Source organism: Meles meles, chromosome 18 (assembly GCF_922984935.1).
Source record: "Meles meles chromosome 18, mMelMel3.1 paternal haplotype, whole genome shotgun sequence".
NCBI classification, from domain to species: Eukaryota; Metazoa; Chordata; class Mammalia; order Carnivora; family Mustelidae; genus Meles; species Meles meles.
This window is the reverse complement of record NC_060083.1, coordinates 46,077,454-46,094,280: the sequence shown is the minus strand read 5'-3', so window position 1 is coordinate 46,094,280 and position 16,827 is coordinate 46,077,454. Positions and strand designations below refer to the sequence as shown.

At 37.5% G+C, this 16,827-nt stretch overlaps 1 protein-coding gene across 1 annotated transcript; it reads right to left on the bottom strand.

The window, feature by feature from the left end:
* Positions 1-2,988: 2,988 nt before the first annotated feature.
* Positions 2,989-16,261, bottom strand: MEIOC (meiosis specific with coiled-coil domain). The gene is given in 9 exon segments (XM_045983920.1): positions 2,989-3,218; positions 3,640-3,820; positions 4,745-4,879; positions 5,811-7,683; positions 8,597-8,701; positions 11,332-11,489; positions 15,470-15,604; positions 16,195-16,221; positions 16,223-16,261. Coding segments are annotated over 9 exon segments (2,883 nt in total).
* Between the last annotated feature and the right edge of the window lie 566 nt (positions 16,262-16,827).

Here is a 16,827-nt window from a genome sequence, read left to right as displayed (position 1 = left end):
TTATATCCATGGACCCCTGAAGGGTACTTGTTTTAGTCCAACAGTAGCCAGTTCTTCTGGGACTCTATTATGTATGTTACAGTTAGGTGTATACTTGAATTAATGTTTATTTACTTAATTTAATTGACAGAGACAGAGAGATCACAAGTAGGCAGAGAGCCGGGCAGACAGAGAGGGGGAAGAAGACTCCCTGCTGAGCAGAAAGCCCCATAGGAGGGCTTGACCTGAGATTGTGCCCTAAGCCAAAGGCAAAGGCTTAACCCACTGAGCCACCCATGCACCCCTGAACTAATGTTTAAATGGGGAAAAAAGACCAGCTCATTAGGCTTTGAGTAAGGTTATTCACTTAATTCAGATGCTGCTAAATCCTTTATGTCTAAAATGTTCAATACTGCAAAGGGCAAATTTTAAACCGTATCTTCTGTAGTATGATTGACATTTTAGACCAAAATAGGGATTTCAGGGGCACCTGGGTGGCTCAGTGGGTTAAAGCCTCTGCCTTCAGGGTCCTGGGATCGAGCCCTGAGCCCCACATCGGGCTCTCTGCTCAGCAGGGAGCCTGCTTCCCTCTCTCTCCCTCTGCCTACTTGAGATCGCTGTCAAATAAATAAAATCTTAAAAAAAAAATAGGAATTTCAGTCATTAATTTCCAAGCCTCTAAAACTTTATAGTAGCAGATTACTCAAGTGGTAAGGATGCTTATATAATTCAGGATACATAATTTTTAACCACTTTTATATAAATCACTTTGTCTATTAAAAAAAATTAAGTACACCAAATTCTTCTGGATTAAAAATGAGAGCATCAGTTTTATTGGTTTCACTTCAAATTATGTGTGATGTTATTTTTTTGTTCTCATAGGTTGTAATTCAGAAGTCCAGTACATATGAACCATCCATTAAGAGTATGCCATAGAAGGAATAACCAACTAATGTATGAATTATTTACAGGGTGATGTGATTAACAGAATTTCAAAGAATTTTTGTGTTTGGTTTTTGTTAATGGACTAGTGTTTTATTTCTAACCACTGTCATGTTAAAACTTCCCCAGAATTTTTATTCTGGTTTGCCTGGATTAGTATAAAGGCAGAGCAAAAACTTCACCTTTGGGGTGCCTGGGTGGTTCAGTCAGGTAACCATCTGCCTTTGGCTTAGGTCATGATCTCTAGGTCCCTGGCTCCCTACTCTTCGGGGAGTCTGCTTTCTCCCTCTGCCTCTCTGCTTATGCTCTCCCTTGCTCTCTCCCTCAAATAAATAAAATCCTAAAAAAACCCAAAAACCAAACCTTCAACTTCAAAGAGGTCAGGTTCGATGCAAGGATATCTGAATGGCATTGGTTAGTCTACCAACATTCTTTCTTATATGTTAATGAAATTTAAAACTCAGTGCCAGTTCTTATCAGTGAAATGAAATTTGGTTTTCTGACCTGTGTGACAATTAAGGTTAGAAACTAATACAAAAATATTAAAAAAAAAGAAACCATATATTTTCAACAAATTTATTAATTTCTTCCTGAGAGACTAAATTCAGTACAATATTTGTTTTCATAACATCCAACATGTCTTATGTCAAACTTAACCACTTTCTATGCAGTGAGTGTGGTGGGGTGATCTATTTTATTTGACTACCCTCAATGTAATTCATTTGGGTAGTTCTAAAGCATATCAGTGATCGAAATGTTTCTCCCTACAGTTACTCCTGCATTCTCAATCAGTTTCTTCCGCACATCATCTAAAGAAAATTTATGTGGTGTGATTACACTCTTTAATACCAAGATTTCTAAAACTAGGAAAAACACCAACATTTAAAACATCAGTGTTTCTAGTCAAGGATAGTTCAATTGAATTTCATCAGTACATTATATTATAGTTTAACTCATGCTAGAAATGTTAAAACCCAAGATCTTCTGAGTCACATAATACCAACATTTCATATTAATGAATAAATTACTCGGGTTTCATACAAAGATATTAAGTGATGAGAAACAGAAAAAGCCAAGCTTTCAAGAGCTCTTAAAAAAAATACAGAAGCAAACTAATGAACACAACTACACAAAATATACACTAACCAATTGCAAACTAAACTAAAGATTAACCTTAAAAAAATACATTTTAGAACTTCGTGATACCCTCATAAAATGCAGCAAACTAAGGGTATTAAAACAATAGTCATTATTATTTATTATCAAGTCTAAAAGATTCATATAAAGGAAATGTTTTGTTTTTGATTCAGTTTAAATACTTTAAAATTGGAAATATGTAATAATTGATAGTATAATTAAATTTTAAAGAATATACACAAATGATTTGAACAGGTTTTATATTCAGTAACTTGCATGGTTTTTACACTGGCACTTTTATCACTAATTTAGGAGAATCAGATGCATTTCCCTCCATATACTTAGGCACTAAGATTTCAAATTTATAAATATGGTAGTATTTTAAATATTAAATTTTTACATGAATATTGGGTTCATCCTTGTTTTCCTTTGTTTCCTAGGTATTATCCAGTTTTGTAAGGAAAACACTTTTATATCACAATCAAAACTTGTCTTGGTTACTAGACTGTAGCCATAATTGGGTTACAGTCACTTAGATTCATTATTTAGAATTATACTTACTAAGGCAGACCTAAATGAAACTTATCTTCTAGAACAATTTCACATTTGCATTTACCTGCACTGCAGAATGGGCTTAAGCAATATTTTAGCTGTTAAGAAATATTTAATTTACTTAAACTTGTTAGTTTTGGCTACTTAGAACTCCTAGAGTAGTCAACTTTCCCTTTGAGTTCACTTTAAACTATATCTGATTCATTCCAAATAGAAGATTTTTAAATAGAAGTTAGACTTCATTAAGGTATTAACTTTAAATCTGAAAGAAAATTAATGTATTGAATTTTTCAAGTTTGACAAGTTCATTAAAATTTTTTAGCATGTCTTGATACATTTACTTATCAGCTTTTTATTCTTCTTTCTGCTGGTATTTCCTTAATGTTTGTTTGCTTCACCTCTCTGGTTCATTGGATTGCTACTATTTATGTTTTCATGGACTTTGTCTTCACAGTTCACTATATCTTGTAAAGCCTTTTCCACATCTGTTTGGCCAGCTGTACTGGCTGTTTTTGGCAAGGTCATCTGCAGTGCACACCATAGGGTAGTGCGTGCTTTCCGAGTAGCCACACACATCTCTTTAATTGCTGAAGCAAGGGCAAAAACATCTGTAAAAAAAATTAAGGGTCAGTTCATATTAGATAAATTTTATATATTCCTTACCTCTTAAAAAGCCCAATGTTGTGCTATTATATGTTCAAACATTATTTTTACAAAAGAAGGATGCCTATTGACTCGACTGAAGTATTTGACTTAATATTTAAAATTGTTGGTACTCTATTTCTTACTTGTAGGACAATGACTATGCTTTGGGTAGAACAGACTTTGACAAGAGTTATAATTAAATGGGCAAAATTAACAAAATTGATCAATGTACTTTCAGAGTAAATTATATGGGCATCATTTACCGATTTATTCTTCAGCTAAGTGTAAATTTTAGAAATCCAACCTTTTAATTCAGAATCTGATTTTAACAACATTCAAATTACCTCACTGCCTTATCAAAAGAATATGCATTAACACTTATACCTCTGTCATCTTGGCATCTAGGAACTCCTTGCCTTTGCCTATTTGAAGCATTAACAATTTCATCCTTTCTACGTGACTGTACAATGTGAATGGACTCCAAGTGTCGATCAAGAGCAGTAGAGATATTGGCATGAAGGGGAGAGCTTCGAAGACGTTCCATTTTGCCTAGTAGAGTCACAACCTGAGGGAAACATTTTAAATTTTGATAAGGCATATAACCATACTGCCCTGTCTTTTAAGTAAGAACAAATCTTCAGTGAAGCAGAATAGAGATGGGGGCAATAATATTCATCTAATAAATAACTGAATGCCTATGGTGTCCTGATACCATGCTGGAGAAAACAAAGCTACTACTTGTTTGAGTAATCTGGGAATAAGCAACAGTTAAAAAAACTGAACATTCAAACATTTCCACATTACTGACAATAAGTACAAATTTAAGACCTAACATTGTTTTTTGCAAATAAGAGCCTGCTCTATTAAATTCTAGAAAATTCTGAAATTACAAAGGAAATAACAGGAATAATCTTTTGTTAAATCACAAAATGATCTAACATCAAGATTCTTTATATTTGAAGTGATACATAAATTTTCTAAAACAAGATTGTTATATAAAATTATGCATACCCATATTCTTCAGTATTTTTTCAGTTTTTCAATATTTAATCCATTGCTAGATATACTTAGTGTTTGTCAAATAAGAGTACAGGGTTAAGAAAATGAAATACAGTAATTACCTGTTATTTATCAGCTTGCTCATCTAGAGCAAGAAAGAATAATTTCAAGCTAGAAAAAATGTGTCTAAGAAATGGGACTTTCTTTATAAATAATATTCAAAATTATTTTTACTTTAGAATTCTTTTCTTGAGGATTAGCTCTATGGTAATTGGGTTTCTTAAAGAGGAAGCATTTAAGTTACTAAACCTACTTTAAAAATGATTAAGGGGGTGCTATTTCCCTTTCCCTAAGTTCTAGGATCAAACTTGGAAAAGTATATATTTAAAGAGTTATGCATAAATGTGAATTTAAAATTCTTCAGAACTCTAGGTTTTAAAATTTTACTGAACAATTAAAAAATCCATTATTGGGTGTTTTTACAGCTTACTCTGGCTTGTTCCCGAAGTTCATCCACAATTAAGCGATCAACTCGAGATGGGTTGGAGGTTAGCCTTGGAATTGGAGTGTTGTTAGTACTGGATACTTTTTTTCCTGGGTAATTCTTGGCCAGGGCCAATTCAGTCTGTAAAAAATTATATAACTTTTACATGCTGAACGTTCTACATATGACTCAAAACTGAATAACATTTCTCCTAGGCCTAAGAAATAAATTGAAAATCACAGCTTTAAAATTGTTTCCATTTCTTTCTCTCTTTTTTAAAAAAAGATTTGAGAGAGAGCAAGCAAGCACCAGTGGAGGAAGGGAGAGGGAGAAGCAGACTCTCCACTGAGCAGGGAGCCTGATTTTGGAGGGGGGGCGGTTCAACGATCCCAGGAGTCTGAGATCATGGCCTGAACGGAAGGCAGACACAACCAACCCAGCCACCCAGCCTCCCATTTTGGTTTTAAAAGGCAAAAAATCCAAACCACAATACCACCATATTTTTCTGTCATATTTAATGCATATAAAATACCCAAAGGCTCTGACAGTTTAATAATTAAAAGAACTTCTTAAGGGTGCCTGGGTGGCTCAGTTGGTTAAAGGGCTGCCTTTGGCTCAGGTCATGATCCCTGGGTCCTGGGATTGAGCCCATATCGGGCTCTCTGCTCAGCAGGGAGCCTGCTTCCCCCTCTCTCTCTGCCTGCCTCTCTTCCTACTTGTGATCTCTTTCTCTCTGTGTCAAATAAATAAAATCTTTAAAAACAAAAAAGTAGTTTCTACTACTCAAACACAACCCTGAGCCATGCAGGTACCCCCAAAAGTATACTTTTAACCCATTAACGAAAAAGTCTACTTCATAGGCAAAATAAACTTTACATAAACAACTACTTTTTTTAAGTTTCAAGCTTAAGTCATCTAATTAACTCCTTAGTGTCATGGACTTAATAAATACGGTACATTATAGAAGAATTCAGCTTAGAAATGAGGCGAGTACTCTTAAACTACTCAAATAAAATGAAGACAGGCAGAGGGAACATCCTAAATTACTCCTATATGGATAGCTTTGTGTTACCTTTTTTCTCTCCTTTTCTAGTGCTCTCCATTGTTCATAGCACTCTTCTAGTCGAATATGAAGTTCACTGGCTGGTCCACTACGGGTTTTAATTGGTCTTTGAAATCCAAAAGTTGGCACGAAACCAGAAAAGGAATTATCACCATACATCATATCATTAAAATAAGGGTATAAATGGCTTAAGTCATCATAAGAAAACAAATCATAAGAATCCAACAGTGGAACAACTGAATGGCCAAATGGGTGAGTGGATCTTAGGGGAAACCCATTTGAACCAAGTGGTTGAAAACTCTGATTATGCCTTAAATCTCCCATCATATAATTATTAGAAAAGCATGATGCCTGTGTGCGATTCACACGGCTATTAATATTGTTGTCTCCACTTCCCTGTCTGTGGCTATTAAAATGACCCTGTGACTCCAACAGATCTTGATATGTATTTTGAGATAAGCTATCTAAATGCTTTGGACCTTCCTCAGGATCATAATGTCCACTCTGAGGCTTAGCTTGAAAATTATGTTTGTTTACATTTTCAATGATCCCATACTGCTGAGCTGAATAGTTATCACAAAATCCATTTGGTTGCTTTATTTTTTTATCAGTAACTGATTCAAAGAGATTTTCTTCTCCAGTCTTTGTCAGTCCTTCCATGTGATTGACAGATTGAATTCTTTCTGCACCATTGTAACTGAAATCAAAACCAGAAAATCCTGAAGGGTTTTCTTGGCAATACTTCTGAAATAAACTGCTATTTGGGGTTAAATTTGTGGATGACAGTTGGGGGAAATCTGAAGAATGGTTAGAACCTTTTGAAGCTACACTTAAGTGGCTATTTAATTTCATCAAGTTACCTTGATTCCGATAAGGAATAGGAGTGTTATTTTTTGTTTGGACATTCATCCAAGTTGGTCTGTTTAAGTTGATACCTCCTGAAGATGTTGCTGAGTTTGGTAATAAATTCACAGATTTAAAATACTCAGAATTTGGGGGGTCAGGTTTTGTAAACTGTTGTTTTTCTGTGACATTAGCAAAATCATTATTAGCTGGACAAGCTGTGTGAGGTTTTAGTCCAAATTCTGATTTTAAGCCAAAATCAGCAGTGAATGCTGCTTCCTTTGCAAACTGCTTTTCTGTCAGATGTGGTGTGGTTTTTGGAAATGTGAAATTCTGCTGGTCAGGTATTGTCTCCTCCATTTTTTTCTGATTTGCTGGTTTAACCTGAAATAACTTTGTGTAGGTGTCTGCTTCTACAGTTGGTGTTTCAGGTGCGCCGTTGGCTAATTTTTTACTATCTTGGACACTAAAATTCGAACACTTATTAAGCTTAGCCTTATTAGGATGAACATATTCTGGGTATCTGCAATAATCTGTGTTTTCATTGTATCTGTTAAATTGAGAAAGAAACATCTCTGCCCTTTTCTGCTGTAATGGTGCTTCAAGACCTTTAGCACATATTTTCTCTCTTCCATAAGGGTAAGTATCAACTCCTGATTCTTTCATGATGTCAGACAGACCAGTTTGTGATGTAAAACAGTTTTTGACAAATGGATAATCTTGGAATGTTGTCTTAGCTGTATCATTTGTCTGGATATTGTAACAGTAAGAATGATCACTTCGTGAGGGGTACATCCATTGTTCTTCAAGGTCTAAACCAGTAAATCCATGATAAAGTTCATCTATTTTTTGTTGTGGTGTTAGATTACTATTATGCAGGTATTGCTTTTCCACTGCTGGCACAGATTCACCACTATAAAAAGCTTGCTGAGAGATGGCTGTATCTATTGGCCTTTTGGTTTCTGTTAAGAGGTCATGGTGATCTGCAAATCTGCTTGTGTTCATTGGCCAAACTGACTTTAAATTGGAGGAGCAGGTCCTAGAACAAGTAAATATATTTAATTACAACTTAGGTTTTAAATGACTTTATTGCCTTAGTGGAGAAGGTAGGACAGGTTTTCAAAACATTTATATCACCTCACTGCCCCACTATCTATCTAATCCTTTCTAATTTTGCCTTATAAACTAGTTACATCCAAATAATTTTCTATCACTTGAAATGTCACATGCTATATAAATATGCATTTTAATCTCAATATGTCTACAGTATACTTTCCCAAGAGGCATTAACTAAGGCCTGAGGCTGGTGACTGCATGATCTTACATGAATTGTTTATCTATAGTAGGCAGAAAGCAAAGTAAGTTTCTCTTTTAATTAAGTTATTATACAATACAAAAAAGTTGATGGCAACTTTTTAAGTGAAAAAGATGTACTTTGCTGAAATTATTACTGAAATTAAAATATTTTAATTGGTTACATGTGTGCTGCACATTTCCCTATCTATGAAATAGGGCATTTGGGTAATATGGCTTCCACACCCCAAAAAACAAAGTGTATTTAAAAATTTTTTACCATATGAATAAAGTCCATACATATTTCTACACAGCACTAATGATAGTTTTGTTCTTTGGGATATATCTATAAAAGCTCTTTGGAATCTATTTAAGCCAAAATTTAGCTCATAAACTTGAGGGGAAAAGCTCTGAATTATGCAAGAATAATTTTCCAAATGAAAGTTCTTAATATCAAATTACACTTTAGTATGAAACTTCTAATTGTATGGCAAGTACCTCAGAAAAATCAAGGCTGCTAGATATAAATATGTGAATTAAGATGTCTATCATCAGATGATCCTTTATTAAATAAGAATAAAAGCTAATAAATACAGTAATCTAGTATATGTGAATTTAAAAGCTTACTATTTACCATATGGCTTATATAATATACTAACCCCTCAGCAAAATATGGCTGTGACTTATCTTGTTCTTCCAAAATATTGGACACAAGTCCATATAAGTCTGTTTCACTGCCATAGTCATTTCTTTCTGTTTGAATCCTAAAAATAAATGAATATCACATGTAAATTCTTTTCCTCATACTGAAATTCAATATATTGATTTCTATTTCCAGACTTATTATATCATTATTTTTCTATAAGATATTTGGATTGGATTTATACCATCATTTCAAGTAAAGAGGGAACAGGAACTCAAGAATACTTTCCACTTTAGCACAGTGCCTATGCTACGTAAGTGTTTCTCCTTCATTTCAAATCCTACGTCTAATTCACAATGTATGCTTAACTCCTATTTCTCCAAAACACATGCTATTCATTTTAGGTTCCAAGAGCTAAATCTCTGACCTATGATGTTTTAGACAGGCTTGGCTCCATGGCTGCTTCTAAAAGCATATCTGGTCCCATTATACATTATTCCATCAACACTTGCTCAGTTTCTTCACCTGTGATTTGAAAACCATATGAAACTGCTGCTCTATTTTTGTGACTCTTTAGACCAAATGTTGGATTTAAAAAGTGAAATGTGATATGGTCATCCTAGATACCACATCAATATTGCAGTTGTCCCTTAAATATAACAGATTTGTGGACTATCCCAAATCCTTACTAAAGTAACTGGAGCTCCATGTACCTGAAATTGTACCTTGTGACTAACACTAAATAACACAAAATGTAAAAACCACAAGGAGATCAAAATTAGTCCTTTTTGCCTCCTATGTATTTAAAGTAATTTGTTCCTAGAAGTAGTATGTTGCCTTAGGTTGTAACTTCTTGTTTTCTCACATTTTATTTCTAACACTTCATAATGTTAGGTATTTTAGAAATAAAAATACCTTATATTTGGATAACACTCAAACATTTCACTGATCTTCTTAACACAGGATGGGCAAGTATTAGTAATCATTAAGCTATTGAAGAATGAGGATTTGAGATTTTAAGAAACTCGTATTTTGCAAGTGTATTTGATTTGCCAAACTGTACACTTGCTGAACAAGTGGTCTGCCTACAAGTCTAATGTTTTCTCCACTATGTTGTATTTTTTTAAATTCATTTTATTTTTTAAATATTTTATTTATTTATTTGACAGAGAGACAGAGATCACAAGTAGGCAGAGAGGCAGGCAGAGAGAGAGGGGGAAGCAGGCTCCCTGCTGAGCAGAGACCCCGATGCGGGGCTCAATCCCAGGACCCTGAGACCATGATCTGAGCCGAAGGCAGAAGCTTAACCCCCTGAGCCACCAGGCGCCCCTCCACTGTGTTGTATTATTTCAAAAAGATTCAATGTGAAGTTTTTTGTATATTAATATATTAGTATCTATCTAAAAAATTCAATGTAATATGTACTAAACTCCTAATAGTTATTATTGGGAAGTGTTAAAGGTTAAGGTGAACAACTGCTTTCTTTTGTATATTTCTGTAAAGTCTGAATTTTTTCAATTAACATAGATCAACTTAAAAATATTTTTATAGAATTATATATGTCTTTCTAATAAAATCACTATTTTATAGAACTTACTAAAACTTTAACATTTTTAATTTAAAAAAGAATTTTAGAGTAATCTCTAGGGGTACCTAGATGATGCAGTGGGTTAGGAGACCAACTCTTGGTTTCACCTCAGGTGGTGATCTCAGAGTGGTGAGGTCAAGCCCCATGATGGGGCTTGGAGCACAGAGCCCGCTTAAGATTCTCTCCCTCTCCCTCTGCCCCTCCGCTTATGCTCTTTCTCTAAAATAAATAAATAAATCTTTTTTAAAAAAGTAATTTCTACATCCAACATGAGGCTTGAACTCACAACCCTAAGATCAAGAGTCGCATGCTCTACTGATTGAGCCACTTAAAATTTTATTAAAGAATAATAAAAATTGGGGAGCCTGGCTGACTCAGTCAGTGAAGCATGTGGCTCTTGATCTCGGGATCCTGAGTTCAAGCCCCATGGCAGGCACAAAACTTACTTAAAACATAAAAAGAATAAACATGTAAGATTTTAAAAATAATTATTTTCCAATTAAACTAAAGATGTATGAACTTCTATCAACTGCTCTCTTATACATAATTAAAATAACAGTAGATGGCACTCCCTTAGGCTTCTTTTGCAACAGGCTGCCAAAATATCCTACACTTTTTTAAACTTCACTACACTTGTGCCCAGAAAGTCACTGTCATCATAGTCATCATCATCATCATCATTGTAAGATCTCTAAAGGTAGGGATAATATTTGCCATGTTAATTCTAGTATTCCCAGTATGAGAGATCTGGCATAGAGTAGGCCTTTATTATCAATGGAATTGAATAATAACTAAAAGTATCTTATATTTGATAAAATCCTATTTGTTGTATACTTGTGAAGAAAATAATTACTGAAAATTTAGAACTGGATGAAAAAAGATAAAAAATTATAACTCATTTATATAAGTTATCCTTAGAAAGAAAAATTTAATATTTACCCACTAAGGATTGCCTCTAATGAATAAAAAAAAGTAATGAGCTAAAAATTATACACACAATCTGCTCAGTTCAGGATTTCTAAAAGTTTAATAAACATAAAATTATAATGCCATGACATTAAAATCCTGATATAGGGAAAAAAGAGCTAATACAACTGGGTTCCCATGTAATCAAACTTAAAAAGAACTTCATTTAGCCTGAAAAATCTGATTTATTAATTTACCTGGTCTTTACATTGATCTGAGAATTAGAAGGCTGTTTAATATCATCTCCATAAGTAGACCATGGTGCATAGAAAAGTGAAGAATCTACAGAACTTGAACATTCTGTTGATGAAGAAAGTGGAGTATAGGTCTGCCTTAGATCAACACCGTCTTCACTCTGAAATTTTAAAGACATATTTGCATATCAGACACATCAAAATTACATTTATAAAATATTAGTGAAATAATAAGAAATTAGAGGAAATAACCCATGTGTAAGTGCTGGAAGACTTAAAATCTAGATTTAGCCACTTAAGTTTGTTTTCTTTTTTTCTTTTTTTTTTTTTAAGATTTTATTTATTTATTTGACAGAGAGATCACAAGTAGACAGAGAGGCAGGCAGAGAGAGAGAGAGAGAGAGGGAAGCAGGCTCCCTGCTGAGCAGAGAGCCCGATGCAGGACTCGATCCCAGGACCCCGAGATCATGACCTGAGCCGAAGGCAGCGGCTTAACCCACTGAGCCACCCAGGCGCCCTTAAGTTTGTTTTCTACTAGGGGTTGGCGACTTTTTTCTGTAAAGGGCCAAATAATAAATATTTTAGGTTTTCCTATCTGTTAAGATCTCTGTTGAAACTCCTTAGCTCTGCTTTTCTAGCACCAGAGCAAACAAAAGACAATATGTAAAGGGCATAGCTATGTTCCAGTAAGATTTTGTTTATACAATCAGGCACTAGGCAGATCTCATCTGTACTTGTTGCTTATCCCTGGTATGAAACACCTACAATTACCACACTTTTAACTTTTCTGAACAGATGAGAATTGTGTGGACACTAGCAGTGTTATTTTCAAGTAATCATTTACAAAATTTGGTCTTAATACCCCCAATCTGTGAAAAAAGTGAATGTTTTTTCATATTTATATAGAATATTTACATAGACTTTTCAAAGAAATTTCATATAACATTATATTCATTCAACCTGTGACATAAGTACTCTATTTTATTATGTGTGCTGCCGAAGCGAGCACCATAAGTACTCTATTTTAAACAGAGGGAAACTGAGGCTACAGGTTACTGAGCTGCTAGATGGTAAAACTACACCCAAACTCGAGGCCTTACTCCTACTGTAGGACCTTTTAAATAGTATCTTCAATTTTCAGCCTACTTTCTATTTCCAAGAGATATTATAAAAATCATGACACATAAAATTTTATGATCTCTTTAGAAATTTAATAGCTATTACTACAATTAGAAGAAAAATACAACCTCATTTTTCTCTTTTTGTGAATACTAGAATGAACTTTGAGTAAATAAGGTAAAAAATTTGAATTTTAAGATTTTATTGATTTAAAATACTGCCTCAAGGGGCACCTGGGTGGCTCAGTTGGTTAAGCACCTGCCTTCGGCTCAGGTTATGATCCCAGGGTCTGGGATTGAGCCCCATATCGGGCTCCTTGCTCAACAGGCACCTCTCCTTTGTCTGGTGCTCTCCCTGCTTGTGCTCGCTCTCTCCCTCTCTCTCTGTGTCAAATAAATAAATGGAATCTTTAAAAAAAATAAAATAAAATGATGCCTCTTTCCAAAAGGGATTGATGTTCAGGGAAAATAATTTTAGATACTTAATATAGTAGAATGAATTGGGGTGCCTGGGTGGCTCAGTGGATTAAAGCCTCTGCCTTCCGCTCAGGTCATGATCCCAGGGTCCTGGGATCGAGCCCCGCATCGGGCTCTCTGCTCGGCAGGGAGCCTGCTTCCCTTCCTCTCTCTCTGCCTGCCTCTGCCTGCTTGTGATCTCTGCCTGTCAAATAAATAAATAAAATCTTTTAAAATAAAATAAAATATATATATATAGTAGAATGAATTTAACAACTAATGAAGACTAAACTTAGATGTATTTTATTCTAGAAAATGCTTCTTTAAAGAAGACTGAAAGTATAAATTCACAAAATTTAAAAAATTAACATATATTAAAATACATAAAAATTTTAAAAATAAAATTAACATATAATGTATTATTTGTTTCAAGGGTATAGGTCTGTGATTCATTAGTCTTACATAATGCAGAGCACTCACTATAGCACATACCATCCCCAATGTCCATCACCCAGCCACCCCATCCTTCCCATTCCCCTCCCCTCCAGCAACCCTCAGTTTGTTTCCTGAGATTAAGTGTCTCTTATGGTTTGTCTCCCTTAGTTTCACAAATTTTAACTCTCCAAATGAAACCTGAGATGTAATAACTATAAATATCTAGACACAGTAGAAATGGTATTTTCTTATAAATACAGATAAATATAATCCTGACTGAAAATATTTTCTAATTGTTTTTATACTCCTCATCAAAGTTTATATAAAGAGAGAAGACATACTTAGATAAAAGTATTCTTACATTTTTGTTCATCATAGACATTATTGAAATTCAACTCTTTAAACATATAACAGAGTTTATACTATAGCAAAAAATTATGAAAATCTCTTCCAATCACCCAACTTTAAGAATCTCAAATATTTGACAACCATTTGTTTAAATTCTGGTTATGACTGCTATTTGAAAACTACACATTATAATGTTTATATATATCATGCTGCCTATTCTGAAGCTGCGGAAACCGAGGTACCAAAGTAATTTTACTACGTGTGTCACTAAAAAAGTACTTTTCCAGAACTTCTTAGTTAGCAATAACTTTTACAAAGGATTTTATCTTTAGAAACTTTCAGAATTTTATTCCTTTAGTTCTGAATCTTTTTTAAAGATTACATTTATTTTTTTGTCAGAGAGAGCACAAGCAGGCAAGTGGCAGGCAGAGGAGGCAGAGAGAGAAGCAGGCTCCTCACTGAGCAAGGAGCGTGATACAGGACTTCATGCTGGGATCATGACCTGAGCCGAAGGCACCCGCTTAACAGACTGAGCCACCCAGGTATCCCAGTTCTCAAGTCTTTATCATAGGCCCACCTTAACTCTCTTCTGGGTGTGAAAAGTTAGGTATTCTAGGATAAAATAAACAGCTAAAGTAACATGGTGGATTTGACCATAATTATACTTTAAACATCTAGATCCTTTTTAGTTAAAACATTTATGGGAATTAAATATGCAAATGTTTGGGGTTGCCATATTAATCAGACTAAATAACTGCAAAATATATCATTTATATCCTTGCTATACTTAACTGATTGAAATTAAGTCTAAGTAAATTTTAGGAGCTGTATAAACGTTATAGAGAACAGTGGAATGCTGGTCTTAGCAGTGAAAAGACCTGTGTTCCAGTTGGGCTTTGTCACTTAAAGCACAAAAAGAGCTCTCTGAGCCTCAGTTTCGCAGTCTGTACACTGGATGTAATACTATACAAAGTTGTAATGTGGATTAAGTAAATTTATTTATTTTGGGATATTGTTATAATTCAAAGTATAACAATATCAATACTGATGTCCTGGTTAAATAATTTCAAATGAAAATGATTTACACTACCCTAAGCCTAATTTAGTATGATTAATAAAACTGAGTGTTTTAGGTGAGGTGAAAGGCAGCTTGTAATCTAAGATACTGCCAAGGCCAGAAAATGAAGGAGTGCAGAAAAATTTCACCTTCAGATGATCAAGTTTGCTTCTGCTGACTTGTAACAAATGCTTGAAGGAAAAACTATTTTATGGTCTTACTAATAGGGATTTTCTTATATTTCTGGCCTCATGTTACACTGAGGACAAAATGATAACAAGAATCAATGAATCAATAAGGAATCTTCCTTAACTTTTTTTCAAGCAAAATATGTATTGTGCAGACTCTACTGAAAATGTTACTGCCCGAAAAAAAGAAAGGGAAGAAAGATACTGGCTTTGAAATTTGAAAGTTACTGGCTTTCTGGCCCCTAAACTTGGAGCAATGTAAGCACCTAAGTGGGGGCGCCTGGGTGGCTCAGTGGGCTAAAGCCTCTGCCTTCGGCTCAGATCATGATCCCAGGATCCTGGGATCGAGCCCCGCAGGATCCTGGGATCGAGCCCCGCATCGGGCTCTCTGCTTGGCAGGGAGCCTGCTTCCCTTCCTGCCTCTCTGCCTGCTTGTGATCTCTTGTCTTTAAAAAAAAATAAATAAATAAACACCTAAGTGAACGGGCTCGGATAAACGACTTTGATTTTGAAAAAAATCCTCTTAACAAAGGATGGACCTGCGATTTGTAGCAATCATAGAAGGAAGTGGAGCCAGTCAGCATCACGCTGTTGAACACATCCGTTAGTCTACTGCTGGGGTCGGCACCGAGGTTCCAGCAGCGATTCGCACCTCCACGGAACGCTACCTTGGGCTGCACAAGACAGGGGTAGGAAGCGGGAGAGGCGTCACGCAGCGCAAAGCCGGGGCTAGAACGGACGGACGGCTGTTGCACCGCCACTGTTTGCCCCGCTCAACTCGGAATCCACCCCGACGCCACCGATCCCGGGGCCCGCGCTTCTGTCCCCAGAATTCCCTGTCTGCCTTCGGGCCAGCGGCGGGCCAACCCCAGGAGGCGGCCCTCGACGGCCCTGACAGGCCCACGCCGGCGGCCACTCTGACCGGCCTCAGCGCTGCTGCCGCCCGACGTGGAGGCGGCGGCTGCTGCTCCGGCGTTTCGGCCACTGCAGTCCGTCCGGTCCGTCCAGTTAGCCCGCGCTGCGCCCCCCAGACCGGGGCCACCGGTCGCCGTGCACACACACCCCCCGCCCGTCCCCGCCCCCGCCCCCCGGACCGCGGTCCGGGTGTCCCGTCGGGGGCTCTCCCCGGCGACCTGCCCTCTCCAGCCCGGCCGCGGCCTCCTCAGAGAACCGCGTCTGGGGACGCGCCCGCACTTCGGCTCCTCACCGTCACCATCCTCCAAGCCTGGCAGCCTCCCGGGCCCTGACCGCCCCCACCGGTTACCTCAAGTCCCTCCCTCGGGCCTGCAGGGGTGAGGGGTCGGGCAGGTGTCTCCGCCTCTCACCTCCATGGGGCCCCCCAGCCCCTCCTGGACTAGGTACAGCTCCTGGGGTACGGAGGTGAGGGGGGGCGTCGAGGCCCGGCTCCCTCAGCCCGCACCCCGCTGCTGCCGCCGCCGCCGCCGCTCCGGGCGCTGCCTGGAGCCGGTCTGTGGGGGGGGGGGGGGGGCCCGGAACGGGGAGGGAGGGGAGGGGGGAGAGGCCGTTACATTGCCTACCCCCAGGCTCGCGACCCTGCACTCGACCCCGCACCCGCCTGCCCCACCCCACCCTACCCCCTCCTGTGAGGCCCGCCCCCCGCTTCGCACCTCCTCATTGGCCCGCTGCCCAACCAATGGGCAACCGCCTCCAGGGCCTGTTACCTCCCCACTCCACCCAGAGACAGGCCAAGAGGGGGCCGTTAGCTGACTTCGTTCTTCCGCAGCTTCAGAGCCTTTCCCGCTCAAAGTAAACCTGTTCGGGATTGGCCCTGACTGGCAAACAGCAGCCCGATGATTGGCCAGTGGGGCAGCAAAAGGCGGGGCGTAGAAGGTGGGGAAGGAGCCCGGGCCTACCGGATGGGAGAAGTGATGTAGGT